Genomic DNA, 23,150 nt, shown 5'->3' with positions numbered 1-23,150 from the left:
TGGCCTAGACGGGCAAACTGACGTAAAATTAGGAGCAATGAGAAAGGTAACAGAATTGTGTTGAAAACTCTGGGAAGAAGGGAAAGGCAGGGTAATATATAGCTGGCTGTTTCTTTTCTTGCAACATATATATATTTTTCCCCCACTTTGGGTAATTCCACATCTTTTTCCTGTGTTTCGCTTTAGGGGCTGTTCTAACGCAATGTACATATTTTCTCATATCTCCACTGTTCTCTCAGGATCATATGTTTCAAATAGAAGGATTTTGGAAAATTGAAAACAATTCAGAATTCAAAGTAACCGCTTTCTAATGAAGTGTTTACAAGAACTGAGAGACGTTTCACTAATTTGAAGCAATCTCTGTCTCATTTGATAAAATAAAATGTTGATTTTTATTCCCATTCACAAAAGGGACACATGGCTTCCTGTTCGCCGGACTTGGAACGACCCCTGCTTTTCCCTCGCTGCCCATCAGTTGGCGCCTTTCGCAGTTCTTCTTTTTTTTTTTTCCCCAAGCCAGCTTTGGGGGCTGCAGTCGCTCCGCAGCTCGCAGGTCACATGGCCTGCCCGAGCGAGGGGAGCCCTGCGCCGGAGCTGCGCTGCGGGAGGAGGTGAGGCTTCCGCGGCGTATCCAACGCGCGTAGCGCCGGCTGCTCCGGCCTCGGGGTTTGGGGATGGCGCCTCCACCGGAATCTGCCAGCCACTCGGCCTGGGCGACATTACAGGCGGCCTCGTTGTGCCCCGGGAATGGAGCTGACTGCCTCTACCGGGTAGGTCAGCGCTGCGCACGGTCTGCCCAGCCCTTTTGGCACGGTGATGGGAGCACCCATCCCTGAGACACGCCACTGTAAGGGGACAGGATCCGGGATGGCCGCGGAGGGCACGCGGAGAGAAACTGTGGGGGATGGTGCTGTCTGGAAGAGCCTGTATTCCGGCCGTGCGCCCAGGGCACGCTGGCTTCGCTGCCGCCCTGCCCACGCTGCGGGCAGCTTGCTGCCAGTGGACCGCAGGGACCGATGAAGGGCGTCGCCGGGAGGCTCGGCGGTCGTCAGCGCAGGGAGGAACATACTTGTTCACCTCTCGCCCGCGCCCTCCTGGCTGCGGGGTAGATCGAAGGACCCGAGCAGGGCGCTTGCCACCCTGGGCAAGACCGCTACCGAGCCCAGCCAGGCGCAGCGCCTAAGGGCCGGTCGCCTAATGGCCGCCCCCGGGCAGGGGAGCCTAGTCGCGCGTCCGCCCCTCCGGCCACCGGATGCGCCGAGAGCGCTGCTGAAGCTAGGGGTTTTCTCGCACCTCCGGAACCTGGGGAAGGTGGTCTGACCGAGGAAGGGGCCCCTCCCAGCTCGCGGAAAACACTAGCAGAAGGAAACCAGCACAGCGATGGAAGTGGTCAGCCACAGCCTTTGGGAAGGGAAACTGAGGCCTGAGCGTAGGGGAACTGCCCAAGGTTAGCGGCAGACACTAGATCCTGGACCCAGGTCTCCCGCCCGCATTCTTTTCCCAAGAGCGATAATTAGGAAATTCTGGGCATTTCTTGCCCTCTGGCCGCTAAGCTCCGATGTCACTCGTGCCGCACTGCGCTCACGGTATCTCGGGGCACAAGCTCCTGCAGGGTCGGTGTGACCCAGGCATCTCCTGCTCGCCCCATGCTGTTCCCGCCCGCCCGCAGGGCGGCTCCAATGATGATCTCACTATGCGGACCATTAGCAGATCCTGCAGGTGTGTGTGTATGTGTTCATGCGTGTGTGTGTTCCTCAAGAAAACTAAACCTCGGCAGGGCAAATAGTTGTTTCAGGGGCAATTCTTTTTCTAGAGGGCATGCACCAGGTACTTTATGCGGTGAGAAGAGAAAACTGTTAGTGCCTAAGACCCAACTTGAGAATTATTAGAATTTCTTTAAAGGATAAACTTTTTTTTTTTTTTTTTTTACAGAACATTCAAGAAATAAGCATGTTAAAGAGACGATTAAAAACTGCACCCTCTAGTTTGTTGATATTTTATGGATATCTTCTTAAAATTTTCTCTACTTCATGCACTTGAAATGTTAAATCAGTAACGTGGACCAAAAAAGGTTACTTTAAATTTTTTAAATTTTTTAATTTGGATGTTGTTGATTACCCATAGGAATTAATTGTTCCTCTGCTCATTAGTCTTTTGTGTTTCTGTGGTTGAATTGACTGTTAATTCCATTGCCCATTTTTCAGTTGAATTCTTTCTCTTTTCTTCTTCTTTTTTTTTTTTTTTTTTCTTTTTTCAGTACTGGTGATTGAACCAAGGCCTCCTACATGTTAGGCAAGCAGTCTGCCACTGAGTTATATTTCCCATTCTCTTCCTGATTTTTAAGCATTTTTTATATATTACACATTAAAGTAGTAATTATCTGTCATATATGTTGCACCAAATTAAGCATTTCCTGTTAAATTTTAGGAGTTCTAATTCCAGATTATCTTTAAACTTCTTCCATCAATTTTTAAATTGTGATGGTGATTACATGGGTGTATAAATTTGATAAATGTCATTGGATTATATAATTAAATGGTATATTTTGGTGTATGTAAAGTGTATCTCAAAAAATATATATTTTTTAAGTCAGGAGAATGAATGCTAGGTCAGGAAAGTGAATCTGCTAATCAGGTATTAAAACCTATTTTAAAGCTTCAGTAATTAAAATAGCATGGCTCTGGCACCAAAATACACAGATAAATAGATGCAGATGTCTACGAACAAATGCAAACATCTATGAACAGATGCAAATATACAATCATTTAATATAACTGTACCAATTTCAATTGTGGCTAAAAATATGGATTTAGGCTCTCTGGCTTTCATGTTCACCATCCCAGTGTCTGACACAAGACTCAAATGTTAGTGAATTAAATGTCTAGTAATAATCATAAAAGTAATATATGCTCATTGCAGAAATGTGGAAAGCAAAACAGAAAATCTCCATCTCCCATACCCTTCATCTCTCCTTTACCAAATGGTACTCTACATTAAAAAAGTAAAGTGGTCCATAGTATATACATTTTTCTACAGTTGCCTTGACATAGTTTGCATTTTCTCTTAAAACTGTCCTAGTCTATTTGGGCTGCTCTAACAGAGTTCCACAGTCCAGATACCTTCAACAACAGACATATTTATTTCTCACAGTTCTGGAGGCTGGACATTTTCAGATCAGGGTGCCCTCTTCCTGGTTACAGACTTCAGGGCAGGATTCTTATTCTGTCCTTCTAACATGAGGTAGACCAGAGCAGGGAAGCAAGCCCTCTACTATCTCTTACTATAAGGGCATTAAACTCATCATGAGAGCTCAGGACCTAATTACCTTCCAAAGATCTGATCTGAATCTTGGTATACGTTCACATTGGAGATTATATAGGGTTTTAACATATGAATTTTGTAGAGACACAGAAATTCATTCCATAGTGGAGACCTAGTTAGCACTTCTCTTATTGTGGCATATTTAACCCCCCTCCCAGCCTTTTTAACATCTTCTTAGCTACTCTGTGTGATTATCTAAAAATCTATTTTCCCATTCTTAGACATTTTGTTTACCTGCAGTTAGTTCTTTTCTACCTTCCTTGCTATCTTCTTTCTCTTCTTTCTTTTTTCCTTTCATCTTTCCTTCCTTCCTCTCCTCCTTCTTTGTTAAACAAAACTTAAGTGAAAATTCTTTGTCCATTTTTTGGTACTATGTGTGGACATTTCTGTCAGGTATATCCTTAGAAGTAGAAATGCTATGAAAAATGATGCACATATAACACTTTTATAAATACTGCCCCAGGGCTGGGAATGTGGCTCAAGCGGTAGCCCTCTCGCCTGGCATGCGTGCGCCCGGGTTCGATCCTCAGCACCACATACCAACAAAGATGTTGTGTCCGCCGAGAACTAAAAAATAAATATTAAAAATTCTCTCTCTCTCTCTCTCTCTCTCTCTCTCTCTCTCTCTCTCTCTCTCTCTCCTCTCTCTCTCCTCTCTCACTCTCTCTTTAAAAAATAAATAAATAAATAAATACTGCCCCAATGTTACCTCTGAAGATTGTATCATTTTATAGGCAAATGCCCATTTATTGAACTGTACCATTCCCTCTTTAATTGAATTATAATTAGATTATGTTCAATACAGATATTAATTCAGACAAAGGTACCTCTTTCTATTACTAGTCTTTGGTAAAATATTATTTTTCTCCATTTACTAAAGGCATTTTAAATGTCTTTTAGTAGAATTTGTAGTATGTGTGTATATTCCTATATTTCTTAAATTTATTCCTAGGTATTGGGTTTTTATTTTTGATTGATACCTTATATTCCATTAATTAATTTTTATTGATGAGATGAAAGTATTTAAATATATTTACACATATACATGTGTATGATGTAAATATATAATCAGAGTGATAATATATATAAATGCATATATGTTGCATATTATTTGTATATGTTAATTCTATTACCTACCACATTCTAAAATTCTTTGCCATTTTTGTTTTTCAGCTGAATTTTTTGTGCTTCCAGTCTGTGCAGAGGCTGTAGTATATATTGGTTGAGTACATAGGTTTTAGAATCAGTCTGACTGGGTTCCAAACTTAAAAGCTTTGTTAACCTCGGGTACAAGTTAATTGTGTTTTATCTTTTTCAGCTATACAATGGGCTTGATGACTTCTCATAGTCTTTTTCTGAGGTCAGTGAGTTGCTAAGAGTAGCACCTGGCATGGAATTGCTCATCAGTGTTTACTAGTAAGTTGGTCTCTGCACTTTATGTGATCAGGCTTTTTCATACTCTCAGCTGAGAACCCGAGGCCTATAGAGGTAAAAATTTTCACATGGCCTTTTATTTACTCAACAGTCATTAATTTTTCTGTGTATAAACTACTACACTGGGTCTGTGAGGGATTTCAAAGATATATCAGACTGAATCCACTAAAAAGGGATTTAGAAGTCCAACTGGGGCATAAAAAATTCAAGGACCATAAATAAAGCATTGGAGGCAGTAGGCATCATGGATAACACACGAGCTTTAAATTAGTCCTGTATTTGAATTTCCTGCTTTTGATTTCCTAGCATCTATTTTTGTTCTCATCTAAATGGGATTAATTGCATTGCTAGTTGAAAGTTGATGTCTTAGAAAAAGTAGATTCAAGAGTCTAGCACAACCCTGGGATATGTTGTAGGGAATTAATAAGTGGTAGCTATAAATATGTGCAATCAGCCCTCTGTATCTCAGGGTCCACATCTGTGGATTCAATCAATTGTGAATCAGAAATAATTTTTAAAAAATGCATCTGTACTGAATATGTACAGATTTATTTTTCTTGTCATTCCCTAGATAATATAGTACAACTATGACTTATATACCATTTACATGGTATGTAAGGTATTATGTTGTATTAGGTATTATATAAGTATTTTTACTATTATTGGTACCAGGGATTGAACTCAGGAACACTCAACCACTGAGGCACATCCCCAGCCCTTTTTTATGTTTTATTTTGAGACAGGATCTTGCTGAGTTGCTTAGGGCCTCACTAAGTTTCTGAGGCTGGCTTTGAACTTGCCATCCTTTTGCCCCAGCCTCCCAAGGCACTGAGGTTACAGGTGTGTGCCACCATGCTCAGCTTATACAAATGATAAATGATTTGAAGTGTACAGGAGGATTATGCAATAGGTTAAATGCAAATACTATGTTTTTAAAGTAAGGACCCTGAGCACTTTCAGGTTTTGGTATTGGTGGGGAGTGTTCTTGGAATCTCAATATTTCAACAATAGTACATTCTAAAATAGGAAGTAACAATTGAATGCCATGGGGGAAGCATAGAAAGGTCCTCAGTATGTGTAAGAAAAAGAGCTTATTTCTGGCTAGGGGAAATTATCCTTGGCTTTTGGAAGAGTCACCTTTTGATCTGATTTTGACAATCGTGTTAGCATTTTCTGGAGAAGGAATGAAGCTGGAAAGATAGAACTGGCTTGTGAAGAATCTTGGCAAAGACTTCAGACTTTATTCCATAGTCATTGGAGAATCATGGATTAGTTTTCCAGAAAATAGTACCATGTCCTGACCTGTGCTTCAAAGGATGAGGTGGATGCTGGTAATGTAAAATATTACCATCATTTACACAGTGTTTCATGCCTGATAAAGAGCGTTTGTAGCCATTGTCTTTTCATCTAAACAAAGCCTAAATAAAATTAGATAATTTTCAATTTTTCTGTTTTGCAAAGAGACAAAACAGGACTAGGGAGAGGAATGACTTATTTCTATAAATGAATCTAATTAATGAGTGTTGGAGCCAGAATTGGACCCAGATCTTTTAATTTTGAATCTGTCATTCATGCTAGAGGTCAGGAGTCCACTCAGGAGTCTGTTGCAATCAGCTGGCCTAGAAGTGATGAGGATGACCAGGGGGTACCGTGAGGAAGGCATGATAATGGACCGGGGAGGAGAAAAGAGAGGCATATTAAGAGAGACCAGGGAGGTGGCACTGGGAAGTGACTGAATGGAAGGGAGAGGTCAGAACCTGGACACAGGTACCTGGGAGAGCAATGGTGTCATTCAGAAAGAAGAGTGGAGTTGGGAAATATGGGCAGTCCTCAAGTGCTTGTCTCCTGATGTCTAGCCTGTGTTCTGCTCCCATAGCTTGAGTTTAATGTTCAGAATCTGTGCCAAAACCTGTCATTGACATTCCATTTATTCATCAAACCCTAGTTCATATTTATTAGTGCCTTTCTCCTTTGCTGTCTTTCCTGAGTCTTATACCTAGACATGGTAACAGGCAGAATCCAGTTTGGGGAGTGGTTGGGTTTCAAGGTTCACTTGCAAAGCATAGATAAGAACTCAGTAAATATTGTTTCATTGAATTGAGGGTATAATGATTGTTACCAGGTCAACTCACAGGTATCAATCGATTCACATAGTTGCTGGAGTGTGGGCCTGAGCAGGTGACATTGTGGAGAATTGACTAGAATTCTAGGAAAAAGCATCAGATCTGCTCCTGTGGCCCAAGGTAGGTTTGCTAGTTTGCATTGCGCTTCAAAGGAGAAGTGTATTTCTTCAGTCTTTGTGACTTCAGGCTTTTGGTACCCTCTTCCTGCAGGAAAATTCCATATATTGCTCTGGTGAACTCAAGTTATTATGTAACTTAATCTGGTCAGTAAATATAGGTGGAAATGATGATGTCACTTTTGATCAGTAGCTTGAGAGCCAGGTTGTGGTTCACTATGCCTCTTTTCTCTCAGCCACAAAATAGTGTTCAAAAATGAGGCAGTGTCACCTGCCTGGGTGCTGGAGTGTGGACAACATGGAACAGAAGCACAATTGACCCATACAGACAAAGAATAAGATCAAGGAGTAAATCTTAGTTATAAAAAAGGGGGGAAGGGGTTAAAGAAAAGAAAAATCAATATATTAATTGGAGGTTGTAGAAATTGAAAAACAGAATATTTCCCCTTTGTTTTTATATCAATATGAATAGATAAATCTTGTTACACAGTTTGCTTCCAAAATGGGAGTTGTTCTCGTTTTTCATGGCTCATATATACACCTAAAAAAACTTACTGCGTAATTAAAAAGTACTCCAGGATTAGAATCTATTTATTTAAAACTTAGCAATAAGAGAAGAAATGCATATTATCATGGTTTCTTGATTTTTTTCCTGTAGCATATTTATAATATACTAAACTGTTTTTCCTTGTCACATTGAATACAAAATGAAAACCTTAGTTCTTATAAACCACTGGGATTTGGAAATCATTACAGAAGCCTGCCCCGACTCATAAAGTGTAGAATAATGGAAGACCTGGGTCTTACGCCTTGTCAGCATTTTAGAAATTTCTGTAGATAGATTGATTGATCCTTTATTTTCTCCTGGGGATCTAACAGTTGGCCTGCTGCTTTTCCTTTCTATTGAATATTCAGGACCTCCATCCCTAGCTCTGTGGGAGGAGTGAATTGTGTTGCCCCTTGGCTTTGGCCAGTGGGTGGTGAATGGGCTTGATCTGCAGCACACCTACACAGCATGTAACTGTACCTGCATGTTTTTGACTCAGCCTCTTGTGCAGCTTCTATCCAACATAAGATCACTTCCCAGGTAACTGTTGCTTCTGCAGCTTGATCTGAAAGGAGGTACAATAGATGATCTGCTTGCAACCTACATTCTGTACCTGAGTCCATCTGGGCCACAGCTATCCAAAGACTGTGTACAAGAAGTGCATGATGTTATTGTAAGTTATGAAGATCTGGGGCAATTCATCACCCCAGCAAGAGCTGATCACTGCAGGCAGGGACTCAACTGAATCCTTCAACCCCCTTGTTATTAATGGAACATTGATGACAATCTTGCAGTCTTGCAGCCTTATTTGTTAAGGAACTTTTTGAGATATTAATGATTTTATTGTCCTTAGGAAAGAAAATCACCTGGGTTTAAAAGGTTCTCTTTTTGTCTAATCTTAGTGCTCCCATTTCCATCCCATCTGCCATATCATAGTAAGTGATGCCACTTACTGTGTGCTTGTGTTATGGGGAGGACTGCTCAGAAAATGTACCAAGTCCATTTTGTCTGAATTGAAAAGTCTTTATTTAGCCAACCAGCTGGCAACTGCTCCCCACAGGACCCATAACTGTCTCTGCAAGGAACAGCCCCAAGCCTGAGCATTTCAGGGTCTTTAAAGGCAAAAACCACATCTAGGTTGACATACCTGCAAGCAAGGAGGGGTACAGAATCTGAAATGAGGAGTTAGCGAAACAATGCAATGAGTACATTGGCATTTCCCACAGTACTTTCCAGGTTGGCATAGCAGCAAGCAAGCAGAAGGGAAGTGGGTCAAAATGATACTAGTTGAGTACAAGTTAGAGAATGGTTACTAATGTCTAGACAATCAATCTCTGACAGGGTACATTGCCCAAGAAAAATGAGAATCAAAGAGAACAATTTTATACTGTGTAATAATTGCCTTTTGTGTTGCCAAACATGCTATGCTAAGCAACTATTGATAGGTAGAGAGGCGGAGTGTTGCCACTGGAGAAGCATTTCTTATGGAACATGGAGTCTCGGGGTAAAATGGAGTCTGTTTGGTCATGGCCCATAACGCCTGCCATTTTCCAAGCTTCCTGCCTTATCTTGTTGACTTTGTTTAGTTCCCTCTCCTTATGGGTCCAGCTCCCTTGAGTAATATAGCAAGGGCAAGGACAGAAGTTTGAGCAGGAAACTACCTGAATGCCCCTACTCCCAGGGCTATTATGCCAGGAGCATGAGCTTAGCCTATTCCAGTATTTGCATCCACTAAGTATGATATGGAACTGGTGAGGCCATGTGGATGTGGAATCCCATGCAAGAACAGAGAAAATCAGAGGCAGAAACAAATGGTTCGCACTATCTTAGAAGTTCACAAATGAGCCAATTTGGGATTACCTAATATTCTGCCCTCTTCTTGCTAATAATTTTGCTCTTTAGTACTATCTAGGTCTCTTATTAGTACTAGGATAGTCTGTCTCACCTCTGGGGTGACCCAGCATAATCTGCTTCTGTCACTGAAATTTCACTAGATTTATCTTTTTATTTCCTTGAATTATTATTTCATTAAACTGTACAGAGAGATTTGATATTCTACACAACTGTAGAGGGGTGGCCAGGCTAACTGCTATAATAAACAAATCCAAAAAGCATTTGTGGCTAGACACAATGGTTTAGGTGTTGCTCATAGCACAGACCACTCTAGGTTGGGAGGTGATCTTTGGGAGCTGTTTCATGCAATCATTCAAGGACAGGCTCTTGCTATTAGTGGCACCATCCTCCTCTATTTGTAGCTGGCAGAATGGAAAAGAGAAGTGGAGAGAGCACACATCTCTGTATCCCCTGTGCCAGAAGTCACAACTGTAAACTTGCTCACATTTACTGGCAAACCCTAGTCACATGACCCTCCCAGGGAGGAGACAGGCTAGGAAGTGAGGTTTGTACCCAAGAAGGAGAGAACATGGATGTGGAGCGGACTATCACCACATCCTTGTGTGGGGCCTGGACAATCTTTCCTTCACAAAAACTCAAGCTGACCATTTTCTTCCAAATGTGTACAAACGTTATCATGCTTCTGAGGCAAGAGGTTTACATTTGCTACTGTAGAAATCATTTAGATTTGCATTGACGTTACTGGTTTTCTACTAGCTTTGTCTTTCTGTTTCTATTGTTTGGTGCAAATATGTTTTCCATCAGAACATTAGGCCTGTTTTCTCCCAAAATATTACTTTAATTTGAAAACAGGCATATTTTAGTGGCATTTTCAATATGCCCACAATACATGCTCTCACTGGTTCCCATGATACTTCTATAAAAATATAATAAGAGAAAAATCAGGACTAAATGAATATGCAATTTGAAGTATGAGTACCTGAGGTTAGAGAAAAATGAATACAATATGATATTAAATTAACAGACAGTTCAGGGAATCCCAGAAGTATTATTTTTCTTGTTTGGAATATGCAGGAAAGACAAAAGAGTTTTCAGAAATTACTGTGCACAGGCAGTGAACAAGTATTTACTGCACACTTATGCTGAAACTTGTTCTAAATGTGTGTATTTCCTCTAGACCAAGTCTAGTTTTTGGCGTCTGTTTTAAGAACCCATGTCTATATAGTTGGAGAATCAATTGACACAATGATTTTATCAGTCTAACTGGTGATTTTTCTGGTACCGTAAACCTAACTAAGCCTCTTTGGGCATGAGGACTTGGTTGAACTTACTTGACTTTGATGCTTATAGAAATAAGATAGTATTTCAGAGATCACTAACAGGTACAACTAAAGATCAGTTCACTACAGAATTTAAAGTCTCTAGTAGTTATACAGCCTCCAGCTAGAACTTCTGACTTGATACGTGCTCATATCAAATTCAGTCCTCAGATTTTTTTTTGTTGTTGTTATTTTTACCACTTTCTGTTTTTTCTCCTTAGGTTTGACTTGCTTTGATTCTGGCCTGAGTTCCAGGATGCTTTGTTCTTGGGATCAGACATGACCAAAAGTTGACCTCATGAGCACATCAACCTCTTCAGCTGCCATGCTCCTCCGGAGGCTGCGGCGACTCTCCTGGGGCAGCACTGCTGTCCAGCTTTTCATCCTAACAGTGGTGACATTCGGCCTGCTGGCCCCCTTGGCCTGTCACCGACTTCTGCACTCTTACTTCTACCTACGCAATTGGCATCTGAACCAAATGAGCCAAGAGTTCCTGCAACAAAGTTTGAAGGAAGGGGAGGCTGCCCTTCATTACTTTGAGGAGCTGCCTTCTGCCAACGGCTCAGTGCCCATTGTCTGGCAGGCCACTCCTCGGCCCTGGCTGGTGATCACCATCATCACTGTGGACAGGCAGCCAGGCTTCCACTATGTCCTGCAGGTGGTATCCCAGTTCCACCGGCTGCTGCAGCAGTGTGGCCCGCAGTGCGAGGGGCACCAGCTCTTCCTGTGCAACGTGGAGCGTAGCGTGAGCCATTTTGATGCCAAGCTGCTCTCCAAGTATGTCCCTGTGGCCAACCGCTATGAGGGCACTGAGGATGATTACGGTGACGACCCTTCGACCAACTCCTTTGAGAAAGAGAAACAGGACTATGTCTATTGTCTGGAATCATCACTGCAGACCTACAACCCAGACTACGTCCTGATGGTAGAAGATGATGCTGTTCCGGAGGAGCAGATCTTCCCAGTCTTGGAGCATTTGCTACGGGCTCGCTTCTCCGAGCCACATCTCCAAGATGCCCTGTATCTAAAGCTGTATCATCCCGAGAGGCTTCAGAACTACATCAACCCAGAGCCCATGCGGATCCTGGAGTGGGTCGGCGTGGGCATGCTGCTAGGGCCTTTGCTCACCTGGATATACATGAGGTTTGCCAGCCGTCCGGGCTTTAGCTGGCCTGTCATGCTCTTCTTCTCCTTGTATAGCATGGGGCTGGTTGAACTCGTGGGCCGGCACTATTTCCTGGAACTGCGGCGCCTGAGTCCTTCCTTGTACAGTGTGGTTCCTGCCTCTCAGTGTTGCACCCCAGCCATGCTCTTCCCTGCCCCTGCAGCCCGCCGGACCCTCACCTACCTGTCCCAGGTATACTGCCACAAGGGCTTTGGCAAGGACATGGCACTGTACTCACTGTTGAGGGCCAAGGGAGAGCGGGCCTATGTGGTGGAGCCCAACCTGGTGAAACACATTGGGCTCTTCTCCAGCCTCCGGTACAACTTTCATCCCAGTCTGCTCTAGGGTGCCAAGAAACGCCTTTCTGAAATTGGCCACTTCCTGGAGATTTAAATATTGAGTTCTTTCTTGAAACACCGTTGCTTGCAAATATTTCATTGTTTAATGTTGCTAGGAGTAAAGGCACTGGGACAGCTGAGGGACGCATACAGGTCAAGAGCTTTGGCTTTGGTAGCCCCTGGCAGGAGCAGCAGTTTGCCACAGGTCTGGCCCTGTCTCCCTCCACACAGCCACACTGCCTCATGCAGTCGGTCCCACCCACTGAGGGTACATTTAAATACCAGTTATATTCTCCTGTTGTTTGTAAGCTCTTCTTTGTGATAGAGCTTGTGACTGCCAAAAATCTTGTGCACAACTGTTTTAGGATTTTAAGGATAGAATCTGGTGAAAGATGAGATCTTTCTGATGAATCTCTTTCTCATCGGTTACGAGAATGGATGTATGTTTAGAATGTAAGCCTAAAGAGGCAGGACCATGTTGATATATTCCATTTGTTTCCTTGACCTGGTGTAATAAAAACTGTTAAAAGATGGACAGTGCCTGGCATTTTGTAGGCAGATGATTTGGCATTTTCTATGGGTAGCACATTGATAATTGATATTATTAGTCACAGTCAGATCTGGAGGAGCTTTCTGAATCATCAAAGTCCACTTGCTTCTGTTCAGTAGTAACTTAATATTGATTTTTTGTCATATTCTTATTCTTTGGCAATTGGACATTTCAGTAGGGTGAACTCTGTCCAAGTAGCAATCCTTTTCCCTAACTTTGCTGCCTAACAGTTCAACCACAGTTCTTTTTCTTCTGGTATTTGGTGATGTAAAAGAGAAGGCATGGATCTTATCTCTTCCAAGCCCTTGGGCAAGTCATCTGGCCCCTCTGGGTCTCCTTTTCTTCACATGTAAAGTGAGGACAGTAGGACTTACCTTGTAAAGTATACTTGAAGATTAAATAGCAAAATGGATATGAAACATAAGCAAATGCTTAGCCCATGGAGGACACGTGGCAGCCATTTTTTCACTGTTGTAATAAGCTGTTTTAGTCAGCTTTTCATTGCTGTGACCAAATGGCCTGACAAGAAAAAAAAATGTAGAGGAAGAAAAATCTATTTGGGCTCATGGTTTCAGAGGTCTTAGTCCATAGACGCACTGACGTCATGGTTCTGGGCTCAATGTGAGGTGGAAGGGCATGGTGGAAGAAAGCAGTTCAGCACATGGTAACAGAAAGCAGAGAGTGAGCTTGGCTCACCAGGGACAAAATATATACCCAAAGGCATGCCCCTTCCCCTGGCCTGTAACATACCTCCTTTAGCCACAACCTTACTGGTTACAGTTAATGCTCAGTTAATCCATATCAGGATTAATCCACTGATTAGGTTACACCTTTCATAATCTAATCATTTCACCTCTGAACATTCTTGCATTATCTCACAAATTAGCTTTTAAAGGATACCAAAGCCTATGAAGTTTGGTAGTTTTACACAAGCACATAAAACTCAAGTGTGTTTTGGATGAAGGTGCTAGTGATGATATTTAAAGTGTGACATAGGGCATGGGGCTGAAACCTTCAGAGCATCTGGTTCATACCAAACATTTAGAAGAGAGGCTGACTTTTCACTGTGGCTTCTAAAGATTTATGCAGCTCAGCTTTCTAGCAGTCCCACCTCTGACTAAGCCAAAGTCAGAACTGTTCATTCAAACTGGAAATGCCCTGAGATTCCTGTTGAACCTATCCCCAGACTAGCATCTGAAAACTACTTTTCTCAAAAATTACAAATGTGGGTTGGGGTTGTGACTCAGTGGTAGAGCATTTGCCTAATATGTATGAGGCACTGGGTTCGATTCTCAGCACCGCATATAAATAAATAAAATCCATTGATGACTAAGAGAATACATTTTTTAAAGTTACAAATACATGTCCTTTGAAAATACTTAACTAGTGGCCAGCAAGTCCCTATTAAGAATGGAGGATTATATGAGGGAGTTCCAGCAATGTTTCAATGCCACATCTTCCACTTGTTTTTAAATTTCCATACTAAGCTTCTGTCTTGGTCTGCTTAAGAACACTGAAGGAAAATGTAGGGATTGACTTCCCACGCTCTACAGAGGAAAAAAATGAGATCCAGAGATGTTTAAAAGCTTCATACAAATAAACAGCAGCAGAGCCAGTAGAGAAACAGGACTTCTGACTTTAAGCCTGTGTACTTTATCTTTCTCTTCTTCTTCTCCTCCTCATCCCTCCCTCTTCCTTCTCTTCTTCTCCTTCTTATATATTTTTTTTAATATTAGAAACCTTTATTGAGAACATGGCAAACAGTGAGTTGAAAATAAGAGTCCAAGGAGGCTGAGGAAACCAAAGTGAAGAGCAGACGGATCAAATGATGAGCCAAAGACATTTCAAATTACTGTTGATACTTAAGGCAATTTTTAAAAATGAGGCCTGAAGAAAAAAATCTTTTCTGGAGCATGAAGAAAATATATTGAAATCTGGATAGACTAAAAGAGCTAAATTGGGGCTGGGGTTGTGGCTCAGTGGTAGAGCACTTGCCTAGCATGTGTGAAGCACTGGGTCCGATTCTCAGCACCACATATAAAAAAACAGATAAATAAAGGTCCATCAATAACAAATAAAATATTTTTTAAAAAGAGCTAAATTGTCTACCCAAAGTCTATATTAGCAGGGACCTGTTTTCAGCAGGTAAGTTTATTTATAAGTAAGAACCTCTTGTAACATTATCCTGTTTTGTTTTAAGAGAATATATAACTCCCATCCTTGCAGAGTTAGTCCATAAGGCCTTAGTGACCCCATGGAAATATGAACCTATCTCTGCAAGATAGGTGCACTGTGTTACAATGCACTGTGAACGCACATATAAACACCTGCCTCCCTTCCCCCCACTAATTGTGAATGCCTTGAGTGAAGGGGCTGTGGCTCATTCAATTTTATATATAGGATGACATTTATTAGGCACTCAATACTTTTCTTCACATGAATGTTTCAATGAAAATGATTTTATAATATCACTACTATTTAGATTTTAAACATCCCCATATGACCCATCTCCAAGTTAAAAACCCCAAACTGCTACCAAGTTTACTGTGCTTGTGACAGTATAGTGCTTCTGAATTTTTTTGTAAGCACACATTCTTGATTCGCTAATTTTCATAGTAATGACACAAACTGGGCATTCTCTTTAATGGAATACTTGCTTGGAAGTTACTTTATTATTTTCTTCTTTTTCAAAAGTTTGTCTCACAGCACAGCTGCTTTTTTTCTGACAGACATTCTGGCTGTACTGCCTCATTATAAAGTTCTTCTGCTTTTTATTTGTGGATTCATTTTGGTTTTCTCCCTCACAAATTCCTTTCGGTCTGTTTTTCCAGCCATAGCAGTTGCTAGTCTTGTCTCCTTGTCAGACTTTGGCTTTTTATAAAGATGTTCAATGTCCCAAAGAGAAAGTAATTCACCTCTGGGTTCCTCATCACTGTCTATTTCAATGTATTTTCTTTTGGGGGGCTTTCCCAGGGCAGCATCAAGTTTTTTTCCTTATTTGGGCCATGCAGATTTTCTGAAAGTTTTCCTGAGTTAAAACTCGACTAGCGCTGATGGCTGCAACTTTCTTGATGGGCATGCTGTTCAGCTTCTTGGAAATTTCTTGCTCTTCATCAGAAAAGTGGTGCACATCAACCCATTCACCATCGGCATCCTCCTCCTCACTGGTACTTTCCTATCCATCTTCATCATTTTCAGTTTTCTCTTCTTTCTCAATTTCTAGAAGCTCAGTTCCTGGAATGAAATCTTTAGCATCCAATTCACCATATTCTTGTACTCTTGCTTCAACAGAGGTTTCTCTAGGTTTACCCTGGGATTTCTTCTGCAACATCTGAGGGTTCCGTGTCTGAAAGAGCTGAATCAGAGTTCTAGCAGACATCATTACATTCTTATCTTTGTGTGTCTTATGTCCAGGTCTTGGAGAAGTTCTTCAGTCATGGCTACAGGACACCAGGCTGTTATCTCCTCCATAGCACTGATTCCTACTGTCATGACTTCCCCAGAGTTCTTGTCAGTAACAAAATTGTTGGCCATAGTCATGAGCAATGATTGAACAATCCCTGGGGGTACTAGGTGATGAGAGGCTTGGGTAGCAAACATAAGGATCTTTGTTACTTCGCTCTAGTGGGGCTGTTGAAACCTTTGCAAGAAGGGATGAAAGTTGAAGAGAAAAATCTCGTGAATTCCCACCAGTCTAGAGATGAGGAATCATGAGCATCATCTTCACTTCAAACCTTTCCTTAGAGCTCTCCAGATGCTTTGGTAGTTTTTCTGCAAAATCTTGGGGATCATGAATCAAGTGAACAGCTGAAAAGTTAAACACCTCTGGAGTTTTTTTCTTCCTCTTTTGTTTCTTGAGTATTTTCATTGTCTTTTCCAACCTTTTCTTGTTCTTGGAGTTCTTCTTCCCTGTGGCATACTGCACTAGCAGTTCTCTTGCTGTTTTAGGGCCTTCATCCTCAGATTCTGAGTCACTGTCCTATTTCTTGTCTTCATCTTTCCCAAGGAAGAATGTCAAAGCAGCAACTAGTATCTTGGTGACCTGAGAGAAGCATGTAGTTGTGATAACATTTAACAGTTTGGGCATCATTCCAGATGTTCCTTCTGTAGAGTTCTATCATCACACCCAAAGATATCTTGGCTGCAGTTGCATTGCTATCTCTTAAAATGGCATAAATAAAATTCTGCAAAACTATATTCATTTTATTGTTCTTGTGTTTTGCATTTGTATGCTTTTAATTTTTTTTAATTTTAGTTCTAGATGACACAATACATTTCTTTTATTAATTTACTTTTTTTATGTGGTGCTGAGGATTGAACCCAGTGCCTCACCTGCATGAGCCAAGTGCTTTGTCACTGAGCCACAATCCCAGTCCATGCATTTATATTCTTGATATCAGTTACAAATGTGTGTATAAAGCCTTTTGCAGAAGCTTATCATGGCAACGCAGAAGTTAAAAGAAGAGCTCTAGTAAACTTGATGGATTGATGAGATTCTTATTTCTCAGCCAGATCAAAGCTTTGCAAAATGTCATTCAAAAATCTGAATCCAAGACTGTAATGATTGTAAGAGAGAAGACCTTTCAGCTCTTGAGGAAAGTTACTTAGACGGTCCTGGGTAGCAGTGACCAGTCTGTGTCATAAATGTCACCAGCTCCAACTCTGCTGGGTTTATTTGGCTGTAAAATGAAAATCTCCACACTGGATTTGTAGTGATTATACTACTGGAGAAACTCCTCCATGTAGGCCAGCGGGTCCCGCCTCATCTGATTCTGTGACTGCGGCAGATCATTGGGCACCCTGTTGTTTTTGCTGGACACATTGGCTGTAGATTGGCTTCCCCGGCAGCAGTTTTAAAAAGGTTCACACAGCATCCAGCAGCCAGTCACTCCCAGCTCCTGCCTGGACTCCTGTGCATGTGCTTTTCTTTAACCACATTATTGTGCTCACAGTCTCTTATAAAATCTGATAATAACCCAGACTAAATAATGTCTGTTTGCTAAGATAGTAGAAACCCATTGTTAAGTTAGTCTCAGTCTGTGTGTTCTATTGTTATAGTGAGCTGTCATTTATCCCAGCAACGTCCCAAGTGATTGGAGTGACTAGAAGGCTTCTTACAATGTTCAGATTCCACTTCTTCATTCCTCCTCCTCCTCAAGTAATTGGTTCACCCCTGGATTTTACAATTGAACCATCTACAACATGCTCATTAGAGTTTGTTACATTAGTAATTGGGTCTTCTCATGAAAGGTTTTGACCCATGTCAAGAGAGGCACTCTAAGCCAGCCAGGCCCAACATGCTGGTTTACCTTTCTGCTCTAATTCAGTTGTTCATTGCATGTAAATATCCCCTGCCTAACGACTCCATTCTGGGTGATTCGGGTCATCCTTGTCTATTTTCTTCAGCTGTACGCCAATATGTTTTCTGCTGTTGATCTTAGCAAACCATTCTTGGACATTTCCCCCACCCATTTCTAGATCCTCCTCCATCTTGTCCCTTATTCCTAGAGTCAAATTTTTGCTTCAGGCATCTGAAAGCTTTATACCAAAGCTGAAGTCCATTTAGTCCCAAGAGGCAGAGGAAAGCTGAGTACCCTTCCCACACCAAGGGACAAAGGTAGAGGTCTTTGTTCAGGAGGGTAGAGACCTATAATAATCTCACCTGCCTTTCAGAATTTAAATTATAGTTAGGCCCAAGAAATTTCTTATCTTGATGGAGTGTATTTGCATAGACATGAAATTCAAAATAAAAGCATGCTATCTACTGAGGCTTTCTGAAAAGACTTTGGACATTCCCTTTTCTAGGGAAATTTTTCTGATATCGCAAATAGCATGCACCCCCCACCCACCCACCCACCTACACACAGTGGTAGGGTGCACAGGTAGCCATTGAAAAGTACAGGCTGCTGATTGTACAAGCAACCATGGTCATTGGCCACAGCAGTGTCAGGATTTGATTCTTTCTCTGGATAAAAACAAATTTGGGGCCACCCAGAGCGCCCTACCCCTCACCTATATAAATAGTGCAACAATGGTAGTCATTCCTTCATTCTTTCTAGCCTCTTGGCCTAAACTAAGTAAGTTGTGGAGCTGCCAGGGTTAGTATACATGTCTAGATGATTTCCACTGGCAATAGCAGGAAAAGGCAAGGGTACCACAGCCCCAAAGAGGAAACCCAGTGACAGAAACACACAGACAGGGACCTGCCCCCAACACACCCACTGAAAACAAAACCATAATAACAACAAGGTGAAAAGTAGCCATGTGTGGAGCTATGAAAGATCCTTTTTACATATCACATCCCTTCTCTCTTGAATACATGTAAAAAAAGAGTTCTAATTCAGTTGTACACAGGAACCAACTCTCACTTTCTAGACCTTACTCTTTGTTCTTCATTCTAGTTTTCTTTTCTAGGCCTATTTCTCTTTGTTCCAGTATTTCCTCCTTTATTTCTTTTTTAAGATTTTCACTGTGGGTCCCTTTACTCTTCCTCATTCATTCATTGCTTACTAGTCACGTACTCGAGTATTGTTCTATGAGTTGACAACAGAGCCATTAATGAAACAGAAGACCCCTGACCCTGTGGAGCTTCTGTTCTGTGGGGGGAAGTGGAGGGGGAAAATCAAAATAACAAATAAGAGAATTTCAGGTAATGTTCAGAGCTGTGAAGGAAGTGGCCAATGTGGTGGGAGTGGGGAAAGGTTGGGCCACTTTAGATAGTATGCAATGTCTTCTAGAGGAGATGAAAATTTACTCAGACCTGGATTATAGGGAAAGGTTTAGCTAAGGGGAAAACATTCCAGATCGTGCAAAGGCCTTGCTATAAGAACCAGTGTAGAAAGTCAAAGGAATGGAAAGAAAGACAGTGTGGCTAGAACTTGAAGTATGAGAATGGGTGGTAAGCCGTGAAGTCAGCTTGCAGGGCCAGATCACATCAGGCCTGGTATTGGAGGTGTCTGAATTTTATTCTAAATGCAATGGGAAGCCAGGTCCTAGCAAGTTAATGAATCACTTTTCCCAGAGCATTGACTACCCATAGTTTTGGTCCTTTGAATTCTCTGTAGGCTGGTCCTATAAAGATACATGGAAGACATATTACATAAGACAGTGTGAGATACCAAGAAAGGTGCAGACACTGCTTCACAAGACAGATGCAGAGACTGCTTCACCAGACATCTTTGTTCTCTTCCATCTTTCTGACACCTTAAAGCTACCCTGTGTGTCACATACTTAGGCCATCTGTTCTTTTTGATAAATTGGTTCTTTTTGATAAATATATCATTTGCTTCTGGATTTTTATCACTTTTTATTCCCAACTTGTTAATATAAGTGCTTTCTGGTGAATAAGTTCATTCTTTTGTATTTTTTCTGTAGGTTGCTAGGAAAAAGACCAGGAAAATCTGTCATTCCAAAACATAGATTCCCATCCATTGCAGAGTGATGATTCAGAACAACGAATCTGCAATTCAGTTACTGGAGTGACATGCAAGCAACACCACTTTACCACTACATCTGTAATACATGTACTTTATTCCCCTTTAGTTCTATTAAATTACTAACCATGATTGACATATCCCTAAAGGTTTTCCAATAATTTCCTACCCACCCACTTCCAAAAAGACTCCAATTAATAAGCAATTCTCAGCAAATTTCATTATAGTTGGGATAAAAAACATATATACAAATGATTCATATAGCTTTAAATTACCCAATTTTACATCATGTGTTGCTGTAACTCACAATGCGTCATAGTGCATGTAAAAATCCCACAGTAATCAATTTCAATTAAAATGCCTCTCCACCCAAATTAGGTTGCCAATTAAATAAATTCTCCTAAACAAGGACTGTACCTAAGGTAAATTAGATTGATCCTTTCACATTGGTATTCTCTAGTTGCACTGTAGTATTCTCACCACTTTCTTTTCAAACAGTAATAAAAAGAATCAGTCTACATGTTTCTGTTTAAAACACAGCAAAATCAGTTATAATTCCCTATTATGTGTGTGTTTGATGGTGTGTGTGTATGTGTGTGTGTGTGTGTGTGTGTGTGTGTGTGTGTATACTTCAGCTGGTATTTTAATATTTTAATTCCCCTGAAAAGAAATACATAGAAAGAATCATGGCTTTTCAAAGGATTTCCTTTTAGGCATGTTACTTACAGAAGTAGGATTCTCTTTTTCTGGTTTTACCCAAGCAGGCAAGACATTGCTGATATTCCAGTTTTCACACCATCCAGTCTATGTAGATTTCTTTTTAGGAACATGTTTGTGCAATTCCTTTTGTCCTTCTCAATAAAACTCCTCTCTCCAAAATCCATAGCCTACTGGGTTCTGAAAAATCTTGGCTTCTGTCTAGCTCCCATGGGATTTATCATCAGGGTGGAGGATTCCACCATCTTCTGTACTGTACATGTAGAGTACCTCCATCTTGAGTAAGAAAAGGAAAAAGCATCTGTGTTAGCTTTTCTGTCCCTGGGACAAGATAACTGAGATAATCAACTTAAAAGGAGGAAAGGTTTACTTTGGTTCCCATGAGTTTCAATCTCTGGTGATTTGACCATGTTGCTTTGGGTCTGTTAGGGCACAGTAAGTAATCATGGCGGGAGTACATGACAGAGGAGGATGATCACCTCATAGTGGCTGTAAGTAAAAGAGAAAATTGAGGAGGCTGAGGACCCAATACCACCTTCAAGGGCATACCCTCCGTGGCCTAATTTTCTTCCATTAGACCTCACTCCTGAAGGTCCCACCATCTCCCAATATTGCCACAGACTAGCAACTAAGCATTCAGCACATGGACTTTTAGGGGGCATTAAGATTCAAACCACAGCAGCATCTATATTTTAAAACTTATAAAAAAAATTGCATGTGCCCATGTCACGTTAAAGTTTATATAGTTTGTGTTTTATTCTGCAAGGAAATACATCAAACAAGTTAATCATAAATAAGTTTAGATTTAGCAGTTTATCTTCATCTTAATGAATGCCTAAATCCTGTTAGCCACATGCATTCAGATGACTCAAAGCTTTTTTTCTTCTCTAATTTAGCCGAACTGTTGGCTGAAATGCCCTAATCTGGAGAAATGACTACCATCTTTGAAACAGAAAAGGCTCTGAAGAGATTAGAATCACATTATCATTCATTTTACCAGATAACACTGCAGGAAGAAAAGAGCTATTTCAGTCAAACTAATTCCTCATTGTCACACTTGAAACATTAATCCTCAAGCTGAGGCAGACATATATTAAAATTCAGAATTGCACCTCAGGACTCCTTTAGGACAAATTAATTTTTGTTCCATTAAATGCAGCGGGTGTCACATCTCATATATCAATTTGTGTTTATTAAGTGCCTACGGGATGACAGGAGCTGTGCTGAGTGACAGAGACACAAAGGTGAGTGAATAAGACATGCTTACTTCCTTTCAGAACCTGGTGTCCAGTGGGGGAGTTAGGACAGTGAGGTGAATCGTGGGATGTCAGCGTCACAAGGTGCTGTTTGTAAGTTGCCCCAAAGCACTGAAACTTTAAGATACCCCAAATTTCCTCAACAACTCTGCAAATTCTTTGTGTGTGTGTGTGTGTGTGTGTGTGTGTGTGTGTGTGTGACAATCATACGTTTTAAAGAAGAGTTGACTCTCAAAGGACTTTACTAGTTCAGATATGACTTACCTTATTGGCACATAGCATGTGAACCCCCAAAGTCCCAGTTACTTACTTCTAGGAACCTGCAAAAAGGCACCTCATATCTTTGCACTCATAAAGAAGCTTACTAGCTACAACTGTTACACAAGAATCTATTTTATCTCCCCTCTCCTGTTCTGGCTCCACACTGCCTGCCAAGTAACTCTAAAGGGGCCCTCTCTCACCCCTGCTTAAAGAAGCTCTTTTGAGAACACTAGGACTGTGCCAAGGGGACTAGTTTTCAATGTTTCCCCAACGGCCACTTCCCCAGGCTAGGATAAACTGTGGCACAGCAAGGTCAGATGCCAACATCTTCTCACAACTAAGTTTATTTCTTGCTGTCACAAAATCTAATCAAGATCCTGGAAACTCTCTAGAGCAACTGTTTTCCATGTACCAACGCAGCAATTTAGGCTGAGGGAACTTCCACTGTCCTACAGCTATCTCATTAGAAGCAGAAACCCTCCCTGGTCAACCAAGCAGGGCTAAAAGAGATAGTTTAATGGTTACTCACCAACTCTTTTGCTTCAGAATACAATGGTCATAAATAAACACCATGGTTCTGCTTAACTGCAGAGAGTCAAAAATGCAGAGAGGTCTTATGTATGTTTGAAAGTGGAGGAGAGCAGATTTTGGTGAATACTGGTAATATCTACTTGACAAGTCATCACTGGGTTCTAGGAAAAAGCGAAAACCATTGC

General features: G+C 41.2%; 1 protein-coding gene and 1 pseudogene across 1 annotated transcript; one reads left to right on the top strand and one right to left on the bottom strand.

The window, feature by feature from the left end:
* Positions 1 to 532: 532 nt before the first annotated feature.
* On the top strand, positions 533 to 12,801 carry Pgap4 (post-GPI attachment to proteins GalNAc transferase 4). Its single transcript, XM_026414950.2, has 2 exons — positions 533 to 770; positions 10,936 to 12,801. Exon 2 carries the CDS (start codon positions 11,013 to 11,015, stop codon positions 12,222 to 12,224), a length of 1,212 nt encoding a protein of 403 aa, XP_026270735.1. The 5' UTR covers positions 533 to 770; positions 10,936 to 11,012; the 3' UTR covers positions 12,225 to 12,801.
* A 2,607-nt stretch (positions 12,802 to 15,408) lies between these two features.
* On the bottom strand, positions 15,409 to 18,257 carry LOC113175813 (protein SDA1 homolog; annotated as a pseudogene).
* Positions 18,258 to 23,150: the final 4,893 nt, after the last annotated feature.

Source organism: Urocitellus parryii, chromosome 4 (genome assembly GCF_045843805.1).
Source record: "Urocitellus parryii isolate mUroPar1 chromosome 4, mUroPar1.hap1, whole genome shotgun sequence".
NCBI lineage: Eukaryota > Metazoa > Chordata > Mammalia > Rodentia > Sciuridae > Urocitellus > Urocitellus parryii.
The sequence above is the reverse complement of the archived record's forward strand: the minus strand, read 5'-3'. Positions and strand labels throughout refer to the sequence as shown.

Excerpts from the sequence above, each read along its gene's own strand:
- Pgap4 (XM_026414950.2), top strand. The coding sequence starts at position 11,013 with ATGAGCACATCAACCTCTTCAGCTGCCATGCTCCTCCGGAGGCTGCGG.